At 41.0% G+C, this 17,878-nt stretch overlaps 1 protein-coding gene across 3 annotated transcripts in view; it reads left to right on the forward strand.

Moving 5' to 3' along the window:
- The window catches only part of klf12 (Kruppel like factor 12), a 238,010-nt gene that overhangs the window by 137,468 nt on the left and 82,664 nt on the right, over positions 1-17,878 (forward strand). For all 3 annotated transcript variants that reach the window (XM_033023014.1, XM_033023012.1, XM_033023011.1), the window contains one exon: positions 11,267-11,792. In XM_033023014.1, the coding sequence (XP_032878905.1) occupies positions 11,267-11,792 (526 nt within the window). The remainder of the gene's footprint in view (positions 1-11,266; positions 11,793-17,878) is intronic.

The raw sequence follows: 17,878 nt of genomic DNA on the forward strand, positions 1-17,878 counted from the left end.
GGGAATTTAAATTGAAGTAAGTAAATCAATCTGGAATTAAAAAGCTAGTTGCAATAAAGACGGCCATGAAATGATTTGGGGTGGTCTAAACCGCACCTGACTTCAGTGCAAGAAACCTGCCATTCCTTCTTTGTGTAGGAAACGAGGAACTGCAGATGCTGGTTCACATCAAAGATAGACATATATTAGGAATGTAGTCCAGATAATTGTGGGAGTCACTAGATTTGTAGTAGGCGCCAGTTGATAGTCTGTCCCCTGTGATGGAGACAGGTCAATGAAGAGGAGAGAGGTGTCGGAGATAGTCCAGGTGAATTTGAATGCAGGGTGGAAGTTAGTGGTGAAGTTAATGAAATCAACGAGTTCTGCACGGGCCTCCTCTACATTGGAGAAACCAAAAACAGTATAGATTAAATGTGTAGGGAGGAACTGCAGATGCTTTTCACCGAAGGTAGACACAAAATGCTGGAGTACCTCAGCGGCACAGGCAGCATCTCTGGATAGAAAGAATGGGTGACGTTTTGGGGTGATTCTCTGTTTTCTGTTGCCTGTATTTTTCATTCCCCATCCCACTCCCACTCTGATCTATCAGTCTGTGCTCCCCTGCACTTTTGCAACTAGCTGCAACATAAGATTAAGGATCATAGAAACATAGAAACATAGAAAATAGGTGCAGGAGTAGGCCATTCGGCCCTTCGAGTCTGCACCGCCATTCAATATGATAATGGCTGATCATCCAACTCAGTATCCTGTACCTGCTTTCTCTCCATACCCCCTGATCCCTTTAGCCACAAGGGCCACATCAAACTCACTCTTAAATATTGCCAATGAACTGGCCTCAACTACCTTCTGTGGCAGAGAATTCCAGAGATTCACCACTCTCTGTGTAAAAAATGTTTTTCTCATCTCGGTCCTAAAAGATTTCCCCTTTATGGTTAAACTGTGACCCCTTGTTCTGAACTTCCCCAACATCGGGAACCTTTATCATCACCTCATCTTCTATCTGGGCATGTTGCAGCTCTTTGGAGTCCAGTAAATTCTACCACTCTCACTTGATTTTTTGGTCTGGCTGAATCGTGCATGTGTGACATTAACTCCTCTCCCTACTGCTTGACAAGCATCTTTGATCTCCTTTATCATTCTGCCGAATGGCCTCCAACATGAAACAGTGATTCTATTTATTTTCGCACACATTCTGTCTGACAATAGAATGATAGAAAATAGGTGCAGGAGTAGGAGTAGGCCATTCTGCCCTGCGAGCCATTCAATATTGAAGAGGATCATATGATCATATTGAATATGATCATCCAAAATCAGTACACATTCCTGCCTTCTCCCCGTATCTCTTGATTCCGTTAGCCCTAAGAGCTATATCTAACTCTCTTGAAAACATCCAGCGAATCGTCCTCCACTGCCTTCTGTGACAGAGAATTCCACAGATTCACAACTCTCTGGGTGAAAAAGTTTTTCCTCATCTCAATCCTACTTGGCCTACCCCTTATTCTTAAACTGTGACCCCTGGTTCAGGACTCCACTAACATCGGGAACATTTTCCCTGCATCTTGCTTGGCAATCCCTTCAGAATTTTATATTTTTCTATAAGAATCCCTATCATCCTTCTAAATTCCACTGAATATAAGCCCTGTCGATCTATTCTTTCATCCTATGTCAAACCCGCCATCCCGGGAATTAACCTGGTGAACCTATGCTGCACTCCCCCAATAGCAAGAATGTCCTTCCTCAAATTAGGAGACCAAAACTGCACATAGTACTCCATGTGTGGTCTCACCAGGGCCCTGTACAACTGCAGTAGGACCTCCTTGCTCCTATACTCAAATCCTCTCTCTATGAAGGCCAACATGCCATTTGCTTTCTTCACTGTCTGATGTACCTGCACGCCTACTTTCATGTGACTTGCTGAGTCACTCCTGCACTGTGTGCTTTTTTTAGGATAAGGTAGCATGCGCAATTTATACTCTTTCCAAACTTCAGGATCTATTCACTCCAATGGAATCAGAGCATTGTTCACAATTGCAGTTATGTTGCACATTTAGTACAGACAACTGAAGGATAAATTTCTACTTCATTATATTATTTGCTTTGTCGTACCACACCAGCCTCATTAGTAGTCTCATTCCTTGCACCGAATGACTTTGCTGGCTGCTGCAGGCTAATTGGAATGGCTGAACAAAAACGTGAGTCAGCCTCTGCTTGAAAATGGGAATGTATAATCCTGATTGCTTTCTGAGAATGAGATATAGCGCCTCAGTTTAGAATGTCACTGGGCTCATCAATATTGCATCTCCGATAAGAAACTAATTTTACTTGTGATAGAGAATAATCATTTGTAATCTCTTATACCAGGGGATGTTGCTGCAGCAGTCTTAAAGTGGCATCATCCTTAGTTGGTGCAAGAATCTTAAATGTTACCCCCCGCCAGACATTTGTGTAAAACATTATTTTGAATAGTGTGGCACATTAATTACTTTGTCGGAAGCAAAGCTAAGTAGGAAGTTCTGGGCATTCTTTACTATTTACAGCCTGCCAAATTCCTTCTAATACTCTAGGAATGAACTGCAGATGCTGGTGTTAAACCGAAGATAGACACAAGAAGCTGGAGTAACTCAGCGGGACAAGCAGCATCTCTGGAGAGAAGGAATGGGTGACATTTCGGGTCAAGACCCTTCTTCAGACTGAAGAAACGCCACCCATTCCTTCTCTCCAGAGATGCTGCCTGTCTCGGTTAGTAACATCAGACTGAAGAATGGTCTTGACCTGAAACATCACCCATTCCTTCTCTCCAGAGATGCTGCCTGTCCCGTTGAGTAACTCCAGCTTTTTGTGCCTATCTGCCTTCTAATACTGACAGGTGCAGTGGTCTCATTTCGTTCAGATTCAAATTGGTTTATTAGACTTTTTTTCCCATCTTCCCTGTCTCCCACCTGGACATGCACTCATTTCTTCCCTTACCCCTCCATTTCCACCTATATTCCTTCCTCTGGCTTCACAATTTGTTCTTCAATCATTATTTCACACCTTTTCTCTTTTCATCTCTGGCCTTTGTCCAACTGTCAAGAAATTCCCTCACCTGTATTCACCTGTCATTCGCCAGGCTATGTCCTACCCCATCTCACTTCCAGGTTTCTTCCGCCTCCCACCCTAATCAGTCTGAAGATTCACCGCCTGAAACGTCACATATCAAAGTTTTCCAGAGATGACATCTGACATGCTGAGTTATTCCAGAATCTTGTGGCTTTGTTTGTAAACCAGCATCTACAGTTCCTTGTGTCTCTAGTTTATTGTCATATACACCAGGGCGCAATGATAGTTCTAGTTCTCATGAAGCTCATAGAGTACACAATAAATACAATGAGTATGCAATAAACACAATGAGTGCAAGACAACAGAATGGGTCAATGACTGTAGTGCATACTGAAGTAGTGCAATAACAAAATGAAGTGGAGTAAAGAGTAAGAATATGTGGCAGCACCTCTAGAAAGGGAGTGTGAAAGAGCACCCGCTGAGTTTCTCCAGCAATTTTGTGTACCAGTGTGAAAGAGTTGATTGATTCAGGAGTTTCATGGCAATGGGGAAGAAGCTGTTCTTAATTCTGGGCATCTGGACTTTCAAGCTCCTGTATCTTCTCCCAAATGGTAGAAGAGAGAAAAGGGAATGGCCAGGGTGGCAGGCATGCTTGATGATACTTCCAACCTTCCTGATGCAACGTGAGGATGAACTGGATGAAAGGAACTGATGAGTCTGTGATGGGCTGGGCAACATTCAATACTCTTTTCAGGTTCAGGCGGTCAAGAATAGAGCGGTTTCTACACCAGACAGATGCATCCCATCCAAATAGTACATCTGTAGAAGTCCAACAGGATCCTCGCGAACACACCTAAGAAAGTAAATCTGCGGGTGTGCTTTGTTGATCACGGCATCAGTGTGAAGATAGCTGGTGATGTGGATGTCAAAAAAAACTTGAAGCTGTTGACCATCTCTACAGCAACACCATTGAAGAGGATGGGATTGTATTTACCCATCCTCCCCCTCCCCTCCCCCTCACCCTCCCCACTTTGTCGTAAGAACGTCAGAGGTTAAGGGTAAGATTTGATAGAGGTATGTAAAATTATTGGAGGTATAGATAGGGTAGGCAGTGAGAACTGTTCGTGTGCTGTACTGTTCTGTGTTTTATAATAATAATAATAATAATATCTTATTGTCATTGCACATAAGTGCAACGAGATTTGGTATGCAGCTTCCATCTGATGTCATAACTTAAATAACTAATAAAATTTAGATTTAGATACCCCGAGAACATGGTTTGTCAAAAGAACATTAAAACAGTAAAACAGTAAACCAGTCAAAACAGACTAAAGTGCGGATGTGTCTGTGCGACGTGACCATCCGAGGGAGACAGTCCATGGGGGTGGGGGGCACTCAGCAGGGCCGGTTCAGAGCCGCTATAGCTCTGGGAATGAAGCTGTTCCTGAGTCTGGAGGTGCGGGCGTAGAAGGCCTTGTAACGTCTGCCGGAGGTTCTTATTGTCAAAGCTGAACATACTGCAAGGGAGATGGCATCCTCTGTAGACCTAATTTTCATATCTCCAAATGTAAAGAGCCTATATTATCCAGAAGACAGCCACAGATGTGAGTCATTACTGATCTGTCAAAGCACATCATTGTGGTTGATGTTACAGCTCCAGGCAGAAGTAAGAAGAAAATCGCGTTGAAGCAGGAAGAAAATCTAGTTGAATATAATGTGAAGACAAACCTTCCACACCTGCCTTCTGTAATAATAGTGGGAAGTTCTTTCTCACATAAAGTCACTTAAAGAATAGTGAAAGGTCTGCATAGAGTGAATGTGGACAGAATGTTTCCATTCGTGGGAGAGTCTGGGACCAGAGGTCATAGCCTCAGAATAAAAGGACGTATCTTTAGAAAGGAGATGAGGAGGAATTTCTTAAGTCAGAGGGTGGTGAATCTGTGGAATTAATTGCCACAGAAAGCTGTGGAGACCAAGTCAATGGGTAATTTTAAGGTGGAGATTGACAGATTCTTGTGGCAGGGGTTATGGGGAGAAGGCAGGAGAATGGGGTTGAGAGGGTAAGACAGATTAGCCATGATTGAATGGTGGAGTAGACTTGATGGGCTTAATGGCCTGATTCTACTCCTAGAACTAATGAATTTAAAGTCATACATCACTGTTAATTATCTTGTAAGTGTGAAAATTGTTGTGAATTTTGTGACTCGTTTGTGGTTTTAACTCTGTTCAATAGGACATTTTATTAGCATTGCTCAAGGGCCACTTTTAGTGAATGAAACACAATGAGTGATACACGGCTCCACTTACTATTACCTTGCTGCAATTGACTTGGCAACCAGAGTTAGCGGCTTGATATGGTATTAGTGAACAACTCGATCAATTTTTCACATTGAAATGACAAAACTATTTTTTTTTTGCAAAGTGTGTGTATCTCATTATCTTCGATCGTGAAAGAGACCTTATTGCTGTGCTGAGACCAGGGTTTATAATTCTGGTGTGATTTTAGGTGATCTTAGGGTCTAAGTGTGTAGTAAGGAACTGCAGATGCTGGTGTACACCGAAGATAGACACAAAATGAGGCAGCATCTTTGGATAGAAGGAATGGATAATGTTTTGGGTCAAGACCCTTCTTCAGACTAAGTTAAAGTCTAAGTACTTGGCTTCCTGAGAGTAACAATACAGGTAGATGGAGTTGTAAAGAAGGTGTATGGTATGCTTGCCTTCTTCAGTTGGGGTATTGAGTACGATGTGTCAGGAAGTCATGTTACAGCTTTATAAAACTTTGGTTAGGTTGCTTTTAGAATATGTGTGTAGTCTGGTTGCCCCAATATAGGAAGGTTATGTAAGCTTTGGGGAGAGTGCTAAAAAGGTGTGCCCTGACACCTGCTTGGATTAGCGGGTATTAGCTAGAAGGAGAGGTTGAGCAAACTTGGAGTGCCAGAGGCTGAGATGGAACATGATAGAAATGTATGAAATTATTAGAGGCACAGATAGGGTAGACAGTCAGAACCTTTTTCCCAAGGTGGAAAAATCAAACTATAGAGTGCACAGCTAGGGATGGTGGCAGAACCAGATAAAATAGTGGCATTTAAGAGGTTTTTAATTAGGCACATGAATGTATAGTGAATAGAGGGATATGGACCATGTGCTCATAGAAGGGTTTAGTTTAAGTAGGAATCATTATTGGCACAGATGTCATGGGTCAAAGGTCCTGTTCAATGTAGCAACAAGGAACTACAGATGCTGGTTTACAAAATAAGACACACAGCACTGGAGTAACTCAGCAGGTCAGGCAGCATCCCAGGAGAACATGGATAGGTGTCGTTTCGGGTCAGGATCCTCCTTCATATCGTTCAATATTGTATTAACATCAGCCTAAAGAAATCAGTACAATTTTAGGAATGGCAAATTATTCCTTAATAGCATTTATATAACAAAAGTAGATTGCGGTTATTCCGGTGTCTATTTTTATGTAAGTACTAGATCTTTATGAAGTTTTAATAAACCTTTTCAGTGCATTTATCCTGTACATTTGTCAGCTAACTCCAATATGGCTGCAGTTTTATTACTAATTTTCCTCCTCTATCCTTCTCAAACTTCAATATAATTGACATCCCACTTAATTAGAGAGGCTAAAAGATTCACTACGTCAGGTATAAAAAAAAAAAATCTTCTTGAGTATGAGGTTTGTGATGGTAAATGGTTCAAGTATTGGATCCCCTTTATTCTCAGATCCATTGTTAATCTTGCCTATCCCGTTCTCCAGCAACTCCACGGCACCAATGCATCGGTGCAATTCAAATTCAGACCTCATAATCATCCCCCATAATGTAATCACTCCACCACTGGGACAGTGCTATTGACTGCCAAGCTACTAGGCTTTGGTAATTCTTCTCCAAGCCGTCAGCCTCTTTCTACCTTTAAAATGCTCCATGAAACTGGACTTTTAGTTTCCCCCCCTGTATGTCCTTCCCTCTGTTGCCATTTTTTGATTATGCCTTTAATGAAATACCTTGTTGCTTTGCTTTATTAAAATTAATAGGCAGATCAATACTGTTGTTGGAGGTAAGGATGCTTAGTAAATGACTGAGTGTGGATCTTGGGTTCAGCTGCAAGCCACCAGTATTACTTCATCCATGTTAGAGAATAGCTGACACTTTACAGGCTCTTAATAGTTTTATATATGTTTAGATAGATAGACACATCTTTATATGTCTGTGTATGTTTATATGGATATCACATTGCCATTTAAGGCTTTTAAAGCAGAGCATTGTGTATATATATCCATAAGATACATTGTGCAAATCTCAAAACATAATATACCTGTTATTATGTGCCTGAGATTAATACCAAACTCTCAAAGTTTTTCAAGCTTTTCTTTACAAACAGTGTTAGCACTGACCTGATAAATAGATTACTGCTGATTTTCATGTTTGCGTGGCTTTACTATTTCTGCCATTCCTGATAAGAGGTTGAACTGTGGCTGATTTCACTCTTGCCATCTGAAGTCACGTGGATATTGTTGCTAGCAGCAAAACTAACTTCCTAAAATTAAAAGTACAGCATTAGTGTAGTACATTTGCAATCTTGGGACGTTGAAATTGATTTCTAACAATTTAAGTACATTCAAAATATAGTGTCTGTTAAAATGAGCGAAATGAGAGAAACAGCAAAACCACACAGTTACATGAATATTAGCAGTAACCTTCTTTGTCCTGATATCCATTGACGTAGTATCACGTAGCACACATTTCGCAAGAGTGACATGCATTTACAGGCCATTGGAGGCTTCACTTTAATTTCTCACCTTCAAGAGAGAGTCAGATTTAGCTCTTGGGGCTAAAGGAATCAAGGGATATGGGGGGGAAAGCAGGAATGGTGTACAGATTTTAGATGATCAGCCATGATCATATTGAATGGCGGTGCAGGCTCGATGAGCCGAATGGCCTACACCTGCACCTCTCATAGTGCAATGCTGTGCCGGAAATCAACTTCATTTTTGGTTTACTAGGGTCTGAAATGAGACTTTAACCCACCTTCTTCTATATTGGAGATAAGAGTGGTATCACTGAGATCATCTGGCATTATGACCGTTATAATGTGATTAACATAAAGCTGCCACTTTCTCAGGATGTTCTACATCCAAGAATCTTGCTAAATTGTTGATGTCAGTTCAGCATTTTTGATTCTCTCTTGAATATTATTTTTCTGTGTCGCCACTGCCCTGAAATGTTCATACCTATTCTTCACCCTTAAACCATGCAGTGTTTCCCCCCCCTTTCATTCATGTCCTTGGTTATAGGCTCAACAAATATAATCCCTCCGAAATATTCACCCATGTCATCTTGCTTTTTGGGGTGGATTGCCCTAATTAAGAATATCCTTGTGATTTTCTATTCACTGATTTATTGTGACTCACGGTGTCTCTGTGGTGTTGGCAGTCCTTGTGTTATGCTAGGATCCTGCTCCGGACAACTGTTCGTTAGCCGAAATCTCAAAGTCAGAAACATCCATGTTCTAAAATTACCTATAGCATATCGATGTTCGTAAACTTGCTATAATTTCATTTACTTAATTATTTACCGTACACCACCCAATAATTAAACTAATGATGCCTGACCGGCCGAGTTACTCCTGGACTTTGTATCCTTTTGTAACCAAGGATGAATTGTGTGGTTGGATAAGGCGCCAACTTCCAAGAAGAGATTGCTATAGAGTGGCCAGGAGCTTTGGTAGATGATAACATCCTTAGTGTCGAACAATGTCATCCATTCTAACTACTGTCTCTACCTTAGAATAACAAACTTGGTATGAACCCAGGAACTGAGTATGTCGCTTCTGAATCCTGCATCTGAGTTTGTGGCTGCACCTCCCAACCATCAAATTGGTCAACACAGGGAAGTATTCAAAGTGGGCACGAGGTAGCTTAAAAATAATTACAAGTTCACAAGTTATAGGAGTAGAATTAGGTAATTCAGCCCACTGAGTCTACTCCACCATTCAATCATGGCTGATCTCTGCCACCGAATCCCATTTTTCTGCGGTTTTCATTGTGTTCCTGGAGCAAATAAAGTCAAACAGATACTGGTTTGTGCAGAAAGACACAAAGTGCGGGAGTAACTCAGTGCGTCAGGCAGCATCTCTGGATAACATGGATAATTGACTTGTCGGTTTGGAACCCTTCTTCAGGTTGATTGTGGGAGGGCGAGGGGGGGGGGGGGGGAGTTGGCCTTTGAAAATAAATCATGTTGAAGACCATGTACTGAAGGAATTGTTGAATTGGGATAAAATGTTATTAAAGGCCAAAATTCTAATCAATAATTTGTAAAATGTCGTGTAATCAAGCAGATAGGAATCACATGCACATAATGCTCATAAAAACCCATTCGAGGTCTCTCCTTGCAACTGCTTTAAAAATCGGCTTCCAACAGCTGCAACAAATCTTAATCATTTGTCTTATTCCATCCGTGTAGAACTTGAGGAATGGTTTAATTAAGTTAAGTAGTTGATATTTGAACAGTGACATCGTTTGCCAGGTTGTCTTGAAGGAATCACTGAGGCTGACTCTTACAGAATTAAATTATGAACAACACTCAGTTAATAAATTCAGGGACAATTTGATTTTATCTGAACTTCTTCCCACCATCTGTGTTGGAGTGATCACCACTTTGTGAGGTTGGCAGTTCGGTGAAACACTTGTTGGCTTTTAACTATCCCAATAATGTCAAATGGGAAAAATCACTGAAGGAAGATTGTGCACTGTCAATCATTAATTTAAATCTTTAAAAATTTAATGAATCCTTAGGAGTTCCACCTCATTATTTATTCAATTGTTGTAATATAAAGACTAGGAGGAAGAAGTATTTTTTTTTTTTTTTGCATTAATACCGTCTCATTTTCCTCATAAATATCAGCACCATTGTTTTAATTAGTTTAATGACTTGAAAGTGCATATAGTTCATGTTTCAATTATTTCACAGGCTTGAGCTAAAATGTCCACTAAAGTAGAAGAAAAAAGGGGTCTCAGGAATTTCTTGCTGTTTCAATTTACAAATGCTTTCACCCACAACACACCAACAGGCAAGGGATGTGCTAGGATACATCTCACTGAATAGTTTTTAAAGTTTTTCTTAATTTAACAACAGAAACCAGCATAATAAATAGCAAATGTGCATGCATACAATCTCATAAAATCCTTTGTGTGCATATCTGCATTTGAACAAGTGTGTTTTTTTGTTTTGGTATTCTATAGTGAAATGCCACCAACTGCCCCAGCTTATCAAACAGTTACTAAGATGAGTAACGCCCTTGATACATTTTGTTAGTACAGGTTAGATAATGGACCCCCTGGTGATGGGAGTATTTAATTAAATGTGTTCAGCTATGGATGAATTCCTAATCATCCAGTGGAAAACCCTGTTGTTAATGAGTTTATTAAATGGGTCCAGATCGAAGGTAAGCAATGAGCAATGTTTAGTTTAGTTTAGAGATATAGTGCAGCAACAGGCCTCTTCGGCCAACCTGGTCCGTGCTGACCAGCAATCACCGCACACTGACACTATCCTACACCCACTAGGGACAATTTATAATTTAACCAAACCATTAGCTTGGAGTGTGCGAGGTAACCAGAGCTCCCGGAGAAAACCCACGCAGATAGCACCTGTAGTCAGGATCGAATCCGGGTCTCTGGCGCTATAAGGCAGTGTCTCTACCGCTGAGCCACCGCAACAAACCATATTTTGTTCTTGTTTTGGAATTTGAATGTCTCAAAAGGGTAGGTATTCTTTGACCAAAAGTCTGGCTGTTGCATTATTGTTCTTCAACCATAAAAGCACAACAACCAGAGGCAGTTTTTGATACAATTTATTTTTAGTTTATTAGTCAGAGGATCAGATAACTCCTATCACAACCTGGCCCAAGCTTTGTAAGTGAGAACAGGATGGATTTTAAAACTAAATTAACTCATTTTAATCATTTATCCATTCATTTTAAAACTTTGGACTAACTCTGTTGAATGTTGGAATTTGTTAGCTTTATGTTCTAGATTAAAATGGCTTAAACTGAATAGCAAAGATTACTTTTATCTTTTCAGCTTCAATCAAAGTGTTTCACAAATTCAAGCCAATGTATGTGATCTTTTAGATATATTGCTTTGCGGCATTTTAATTTCTGCATTTGTTTTAGTATGAAATGCTCAGTGATATTTATTTGTGTTTTATTTTAACAGTCTCCGCAAGCCCCTAACTTTTCAGATATGGAAGCTGTACCTATTTTGCTTAACAATGTGAAAGCTGGGCCTCCAGAGGTCTTGCTATCCACTGATCAATATCAAACACAAACTGAGCCAGTGGACTTGTCCATTAACAAAGCCCGGACATCACCAACAGCTGTATCATCGTCACGTTCCTCTCCCAGCTCAGTGACAATAACCTCAATCCCTACAATATCCTCTTGTGCTCCTCGATTGACTTCATCCCCAACTGTGATAACCTCAGTGACTTCATCGACAGGCATGTCTACAGTATTAGCGCCGGGCTCCGTTGTGACATCTTCGCCAGGTGTCGGGGGCCAACAGTACTTGCACATAATCCACCCGATGCCACCTTCAAATGCAATGAACTTTCCGTCCAACAAACTGCACCGCATTCCAGTGGTTGTACAATCTGTTCCTGTGGTATACACAGCCATGAGGTCGCAGAGGAATTCGACCATCGTACTCCCAATGCTGGAGGACGGGCGGACTCAAATGAAAGGTAAGTGGGTTGAAATAATGGACTTGTTGGGGCACCAATGTAATACTGATGTAATGGGGAATTTTAGCAAAGTCCAATGCAATTATGTTTTCAGCCCAGCTTCCAGTGGACAGTATTTGAACATGAAATCTTTGCTTCACCATACATTCGTGCGTAGTATTGCACCTTATCCAAAATCCTTTCAACTAATTTATATTGTTTTTCTGCCTGTCAATTGTTTGCATGTGTGCGTCACTCCCAGGTTACTCAGATGCACAGTTGGACTACACACAGTTTAAGAAGATGAAGAAATTTTCATTTTATTTTGAAACCAACATCCTCACATTCCCGCCTCCCTTACCACCAATAAACATCTCGCTAAAACCCTGCGGTAGAGGCAGTATTGTGAAATACTCAGTTATTTGGATTGTTGAACCTGCTCCTGCTCCTGGGATTTCTAGCCTCCCCTTCCGGTCTTTTCCAGGATCCTCACATCCCCCTCCACTTAAACCGTACCAAGGTTCTGACCTCCCTCTCGGCCACCCTTGGTGATTTCCATTTGTCCGACTTGTCCCGGACTCCAGATACTCCTGCTTGAAAGCAGACACTACTGACCATATTATGTGTAAGAAGGAACTGCAGATGGTGGTTTAAAATGAAGATAGACACAAAATGCTGGAGTAACTCAGCAGGACAGGCAGCATCTCTGGAGAGAAGGAATGGGTGGCATTTCGGGTCAAGGTTCTTCTTCAAGATTCAAGATTCAAGAGAGTTTATTGTCATGTGTCCCAGATAGGACAATTGAATTCTTGCTTTGCTTCAGCACAACAGAATATAGTAGGCATAAATAAATACAGAACAGAACAGAACAGATCAGTGTGGCCATATACCAATGAATATATATATACACACACATAAATAAACAGATAAAATGCAATGGGCTATTAATGATCAGTGTTTTGTTTGAGTTGAGTTTAATAGCCTGACGGCTGTGGGGAAGAAGCTGTTCCTGAACCTGGATGTTGCAGATTTCAGGCTCCTGTACCTTCTACCTGAAGGCAGCGGGGAGATGAGTGAGTGGCCAGGATGGTGTGGATCCTTGATGATGCTGGCAGCCTTTTTGAGGCAGCGACTGACCATATTATTCACATGCCTAGATTGGAGCAATGAGCGATAGGTGTCTGAGGAATCAATAGTTCAATGTTACTTTATGGTTACGGGTATCTAAGTACAGAGAAATATATTTCTTGCGCACAGTTCAGTGACAATCCTACTGTATATTAGTCACATTCATACTAAGTACAAGTGTAAGTTGTTTTGAAAGAAAAAGTAAGTTCTGAAGTAAAACTGAGATAATGATCTAATAATATGATTTAAGTGTTTGATTAAAAAAATGTATAAAATGTTTGCTAGATTATAATTTCTCTCGCTCCAGAAGCTAATCCTCGTTGCCACAATTAATAGAATTCAATATTATTTTCTATTCTTTCGTCTCTCTGTCTGCAATTAAGCCATAGATTTTTGATGTATGATCCCAACAGTTCTACTTGGGTCTTAATAACTGTACATCACGTCTCCCCATCCATGGAAAGAGGAACAAATTTGTATGAGGAATGTGTGCCTGATTCCTCAAGTTATTCCTTGGGACATCAAAGCACAGTATCAGAGGAGTGTATGCATATGTAGTCAGCCTTTACAAACCACCCCATTTACCACTTTATTTTGCTGTTTGAAGTGTTGATATGCTGCAACAGTCAAGATCACAACTCCCTTGGTGCTTGTTAATGTGACTTTGTTCTGGCATTATTGATGGGGGTTGAGAAGGCAGTCAGAGGCGGTGCACTTGCAAAGAATAATGCAAATGGCATGTTCTGTCAAAGCCTTTGTGAGTGCGACTGTTGTTCATTGTTTGATCTAAAATATTAGTGAACCGGACATTTTATTGTGTTGAAGATAGGCACAAAATGCTGGAGTAACTCAACGGGTCAGGCAGCATCTCTGGAGAAAAGGAATAAGTGACGTTTCGGGGCGAGACCCTTCTTCAGACTCTTCTTCCAGAGATGCTGCGTGACCCGCTGATTTATTCCAGCATTTTGTGTCTGTCCTTGGTGTAAACCAGCACCTGCTGTTCCTTCCTACACATTTCATTTGTGTTTATGAATTGACGCAGTAGTTATAAATTAACTAGTAGTTGGATCCACCCTTATTGGGTATATTGCTATGTTTAGCCCTAAACCCAAGTAGGGGAACACCCCAAATGTTTGTAAACTTGTAGAATTTTATCTTTGAAACATTGTTAGGGTGTTTCTCAACCTGAATGCTCAGGATGGCACAGATCTCAAATGTAATTGTAAAGATCAACGATGTCTTTCCTTTGTCACTGGTAATCATGCAAAGTATGGCAGCGCCTTAAAGAACTCTATGACAGCCAACACATATTAGAAAAGGTGGCTGTGGAAAACACAAGTAGAGGGACATATCCCTTGAGTGTTCTCCACCCACTGTGATTGTCTTCATTGAGCAGCAAGGCATGGGTTCTTACAGTGACTTTGTTGTAGATTGAAAAATGTCATAAAACTAAATAATAAAGTTCAATTTTTGAGGTACGCGTACTAGCAAAAAAATCTAGTTTCGTTTATTGGTTTAGATTATTATTGTCATGTGTACTGACCTACAGTGAAAGCTTTTTGTTGTGTGTGTTATTCAGCAATGAAAAGATTATACATGATTCAAGTCGTCCACAGTGTACAAATACAGGATAAAGGATATAACATTTAGTGCAAGAAAAAGTCCGATTAAAGATAGTTCACAGCTCTCCAGTGAGGTAGATGTGAGATCAGGGCTGCACTCCAGATGGTGAGAAGAAGGTTCATTTGTCTGGTTACAGCTGGGAAGTGCTGAATCTACTCCAGCACCTTTTGTCTCTTTGCTGAATAAGTGGAAATACATTTTCCCCCACAAGCAGGTTCTCAATATTTTGGTGATCTTGTCTTTAAATGCCTTAAAACACGCCCTTAAAGAACTAAACACATTTTCACACACAGTGAAGAAATTAAGATCATTCAGCCTTTCGAAGGCCATTGAAGCCATGTGATGAGAAATGGGGATGGATAGAGGAGCTTATAGAAACACCGTGAGTTCATGATACAGGGCAGCAGTGAATGGTGCAGGAAACCTGAGTATCTGAATGATCTCATCCTGCTCTTGTGAGACATGGACACCAGGACTTCATTGTGCAAATGAATTTAGAATAATGGAATGGTTGAATGTGCACTGTTCATAGTGAGAATTGAAATTATCTATTCCTGCTGAATCTGATTACCTTGACTGTGTAATTTACTGCTTGTATTTTTTTTTAAAGCAGTGTAAAATATAGAAAGCAAGATGTTAATGGTTGATGTCACATTAGAGCTACTGAATTATGTATTGAATTTTTCAACAACTATTTAAAATAATTAAAGTCTAGTGCACAATGAGTATACTGAGACAGCTCTAAGATTTATAATTTACATTCATATTTTGCAAGGAGGAGACCAGCTTTCAATGTGACCCTAATCATGTCCCCCTGTTTAGTGAAATAACATCCTCTTGGTTGTTTAGTTATGGCCTTGGAGATTGTGCGGTACAGCCATGTTGTATGTACTAGAAAAATATGCTTGATAATTAATGGTCTAAATAGGATGATGCAGAATACAGGGGGACAGCAGCATTGATTAAAAAAAAGCTCAGTGAAAAGTACATTTTCAAATATTTTGTTATTTGATGTTTTTGTATTTATATGAAAGGGCCAAGGATTATGTGGACTATGAGGGCCATGGATACTCTTTCTACAGCAGATACATGTGAAAGAGAAGAACAGAGAGAGGATGAGAAATGTTTAAACAGAGAGAGAGATGTGAAATGGAGAGATAGGTGAGATAAACGGACAAGGTCATAAGTGATAGGAGTAGAATTAGGCAATTCGGACCATCAACTCTACTCCGCCATTCAGTCATGGCTGATCTATCTCTCCCTCCTAAAGTGTGAGAGAAATGGATGGAGGGAGAGAAGGTAAAAAATGAGGGAAATAAGTTTACTGTGAGTGAGGGATAAAGACTGAGGGGGAGGGAGAGGAACATAAAATGATGGTGGGAGTGAGAGAGGTGGAGGGAGAGAATGGGACAAAGTATGAGGTGGATTGAGAGGGATTCGGGGAGATGCAGGGAGAAGGGTAAAGAATGATGGAGGGAAAGAGAAGTGTAAAGAGTGAGCGGGAGAGGACAAGGTAAATGGGAGTGAATGGATGAAGAGATGGGGATAAGTGTCATTTAAGGAGATGGAGTAAGTAAAGGGAAAGATGAAACGGTGATAAAGAGGAAGGCATGAGGGAAGGAGAAGGTGGCGTTAAGATGGCGGCGCTGCCTTAGCAGCTGTGGCTCGCCTGCAGTCCGTTTGTTTTTTTCGTTCTTTTGTCCTGTTTTAGTTAATTTTTGGTTTTATTTTATTATGTTGTGTATGGGTGGGGGGGAGAAACGTGTTTTTGGTCTCTTCCTTCGGGGGATGCGACTTCTCTTGTCGTATCCCCCATGTCCGTCTCCGTCTGCGCCGAGGCCTAATAGCGGAGCTGGCGGCCTCGAGAGCTGGGGCAGCGTTCCAGCCGCAACATCGGAGCTGTGGCGTTTCAGCGGCGACCCGGCATCGGAGCTGTGGTGTTCCGGCAGCAGCGGCAACCCGACAACGGAGCTGTGGCGTTCCGGCAGTAGCGGCAACACGACAACGGAGCCGTGGCGTTCCGGCGGCAGCGGCGATCCGACCTCGGAGGTGGACGGTGGACGACAACGTCGGGAGCTCACAGGTCGCCTTGGAGCAGAGGGAGAACAAGGAGGGAAGAGACAAGGACTTTAAGATTTTTGCCTTCCATCACAGTGAGGAGGTGTTTGGTGAACTCACTATCGTGGATGTTAAATTTGTGTTTATTGTGTGTTTTTATCATTTTTATTATATGTATGACTGCAAGGCAACGAAATTTCGTTCAGACCGAAAGGTCTGAATGACAATAAAGGCTACTTTGACTTTGACTTTGAGAAGGCATGAAGTGAGTAACAGAGTGAGGGTGAGAGTGCGGGATGAAGAAAGGTGGAGAGGCGAAGGATGAATGATAAATAGAGGGAGGATTGGGGGAAAAGTTAATTGGGGAGAGGAATATGGTGAGAATGTTAAGTAGGGAGAATACAAATTGAATTTAAGTAGAAAGAAAGAGACCGGACACTTTCATCATCCTCTCCCTTGTAACAGTAGTTGTAATGTATTCCAAAATGAAGGTTTGTTTCCTTGTGCCCACAGCTACAGGAATCCAAATTGACTTAAGAAATGCATGTGCCTGGAGAGGTAGAAACTTAAAACTATGCCATTCCGTTAAGTGGAAAAATATGGTCTAACAGCTTTCCAACTTTAAATCAAAGGCTAATATCAATCAAAGGCATCTCTGCATTAGCTGCCATCCCCTGAATTAGGTATTCCTTCCTGCCTCACCCTGGTTGTTGGCTAATAAAAACATACTTATGTTACACTTCCAACAGTAAGAAACATAATTCCTAACACTTGTCTGCACAGTTGTTGTTTAGTTTGGTTTAGTTCAGTTTGGAGATACAGCGTGGAAACAGGCTCTTCGGCCCACTGAGTCCACATAAACCAGCTATCACCCATACACTAGTTCTTTCTTACACACTAGGGGCAATTTACAGAAGCCAATTAACCTACAAATCCGCACATCTTTGGGATGTGGGAGGAAACCAGAGCACCCGGAGTAAATCCATGCAGTCACAGGGAGAACTACAAACTCCATATAGACAGCGACTGTAGTCAGGTTTGAACCCGGATCTTTGGTGCTGTAAAGGCACCACTGTGCTGTAGGTGAAAGGCATGAAAACTAGTAAAACTATTAAGGCATGATCTCATTTTAACTCGGAAGATTTTCCATTTCACCATCACTATTGAATAATCCTATATATTTTTAATTATAGGTGTGTAATAATAATGATAATAATAAATTTTATTTTCGGGCGCCTTTCAAATCTCAAGGTCACCTTACAAAGATTAAACAGAAGAGAGAAAAAACATATAGTCGG

This window comes from Amblyraja radiata, chromosome 6 (assembly GCF_010909765.2).
Source record: "Amblyraja radiata isolate CabotCenter1 chromosome 6, sAmbRad1.1.pri, whole genome shotgun sequence".
Classification (NCBI taxonomy): domain Eukaryota; kingdom Metazoa; phylum Chordata; class Chondrichthyes; order Rajiformes; family Rajidae; genus Amblyraja; species Amblyraja radiata.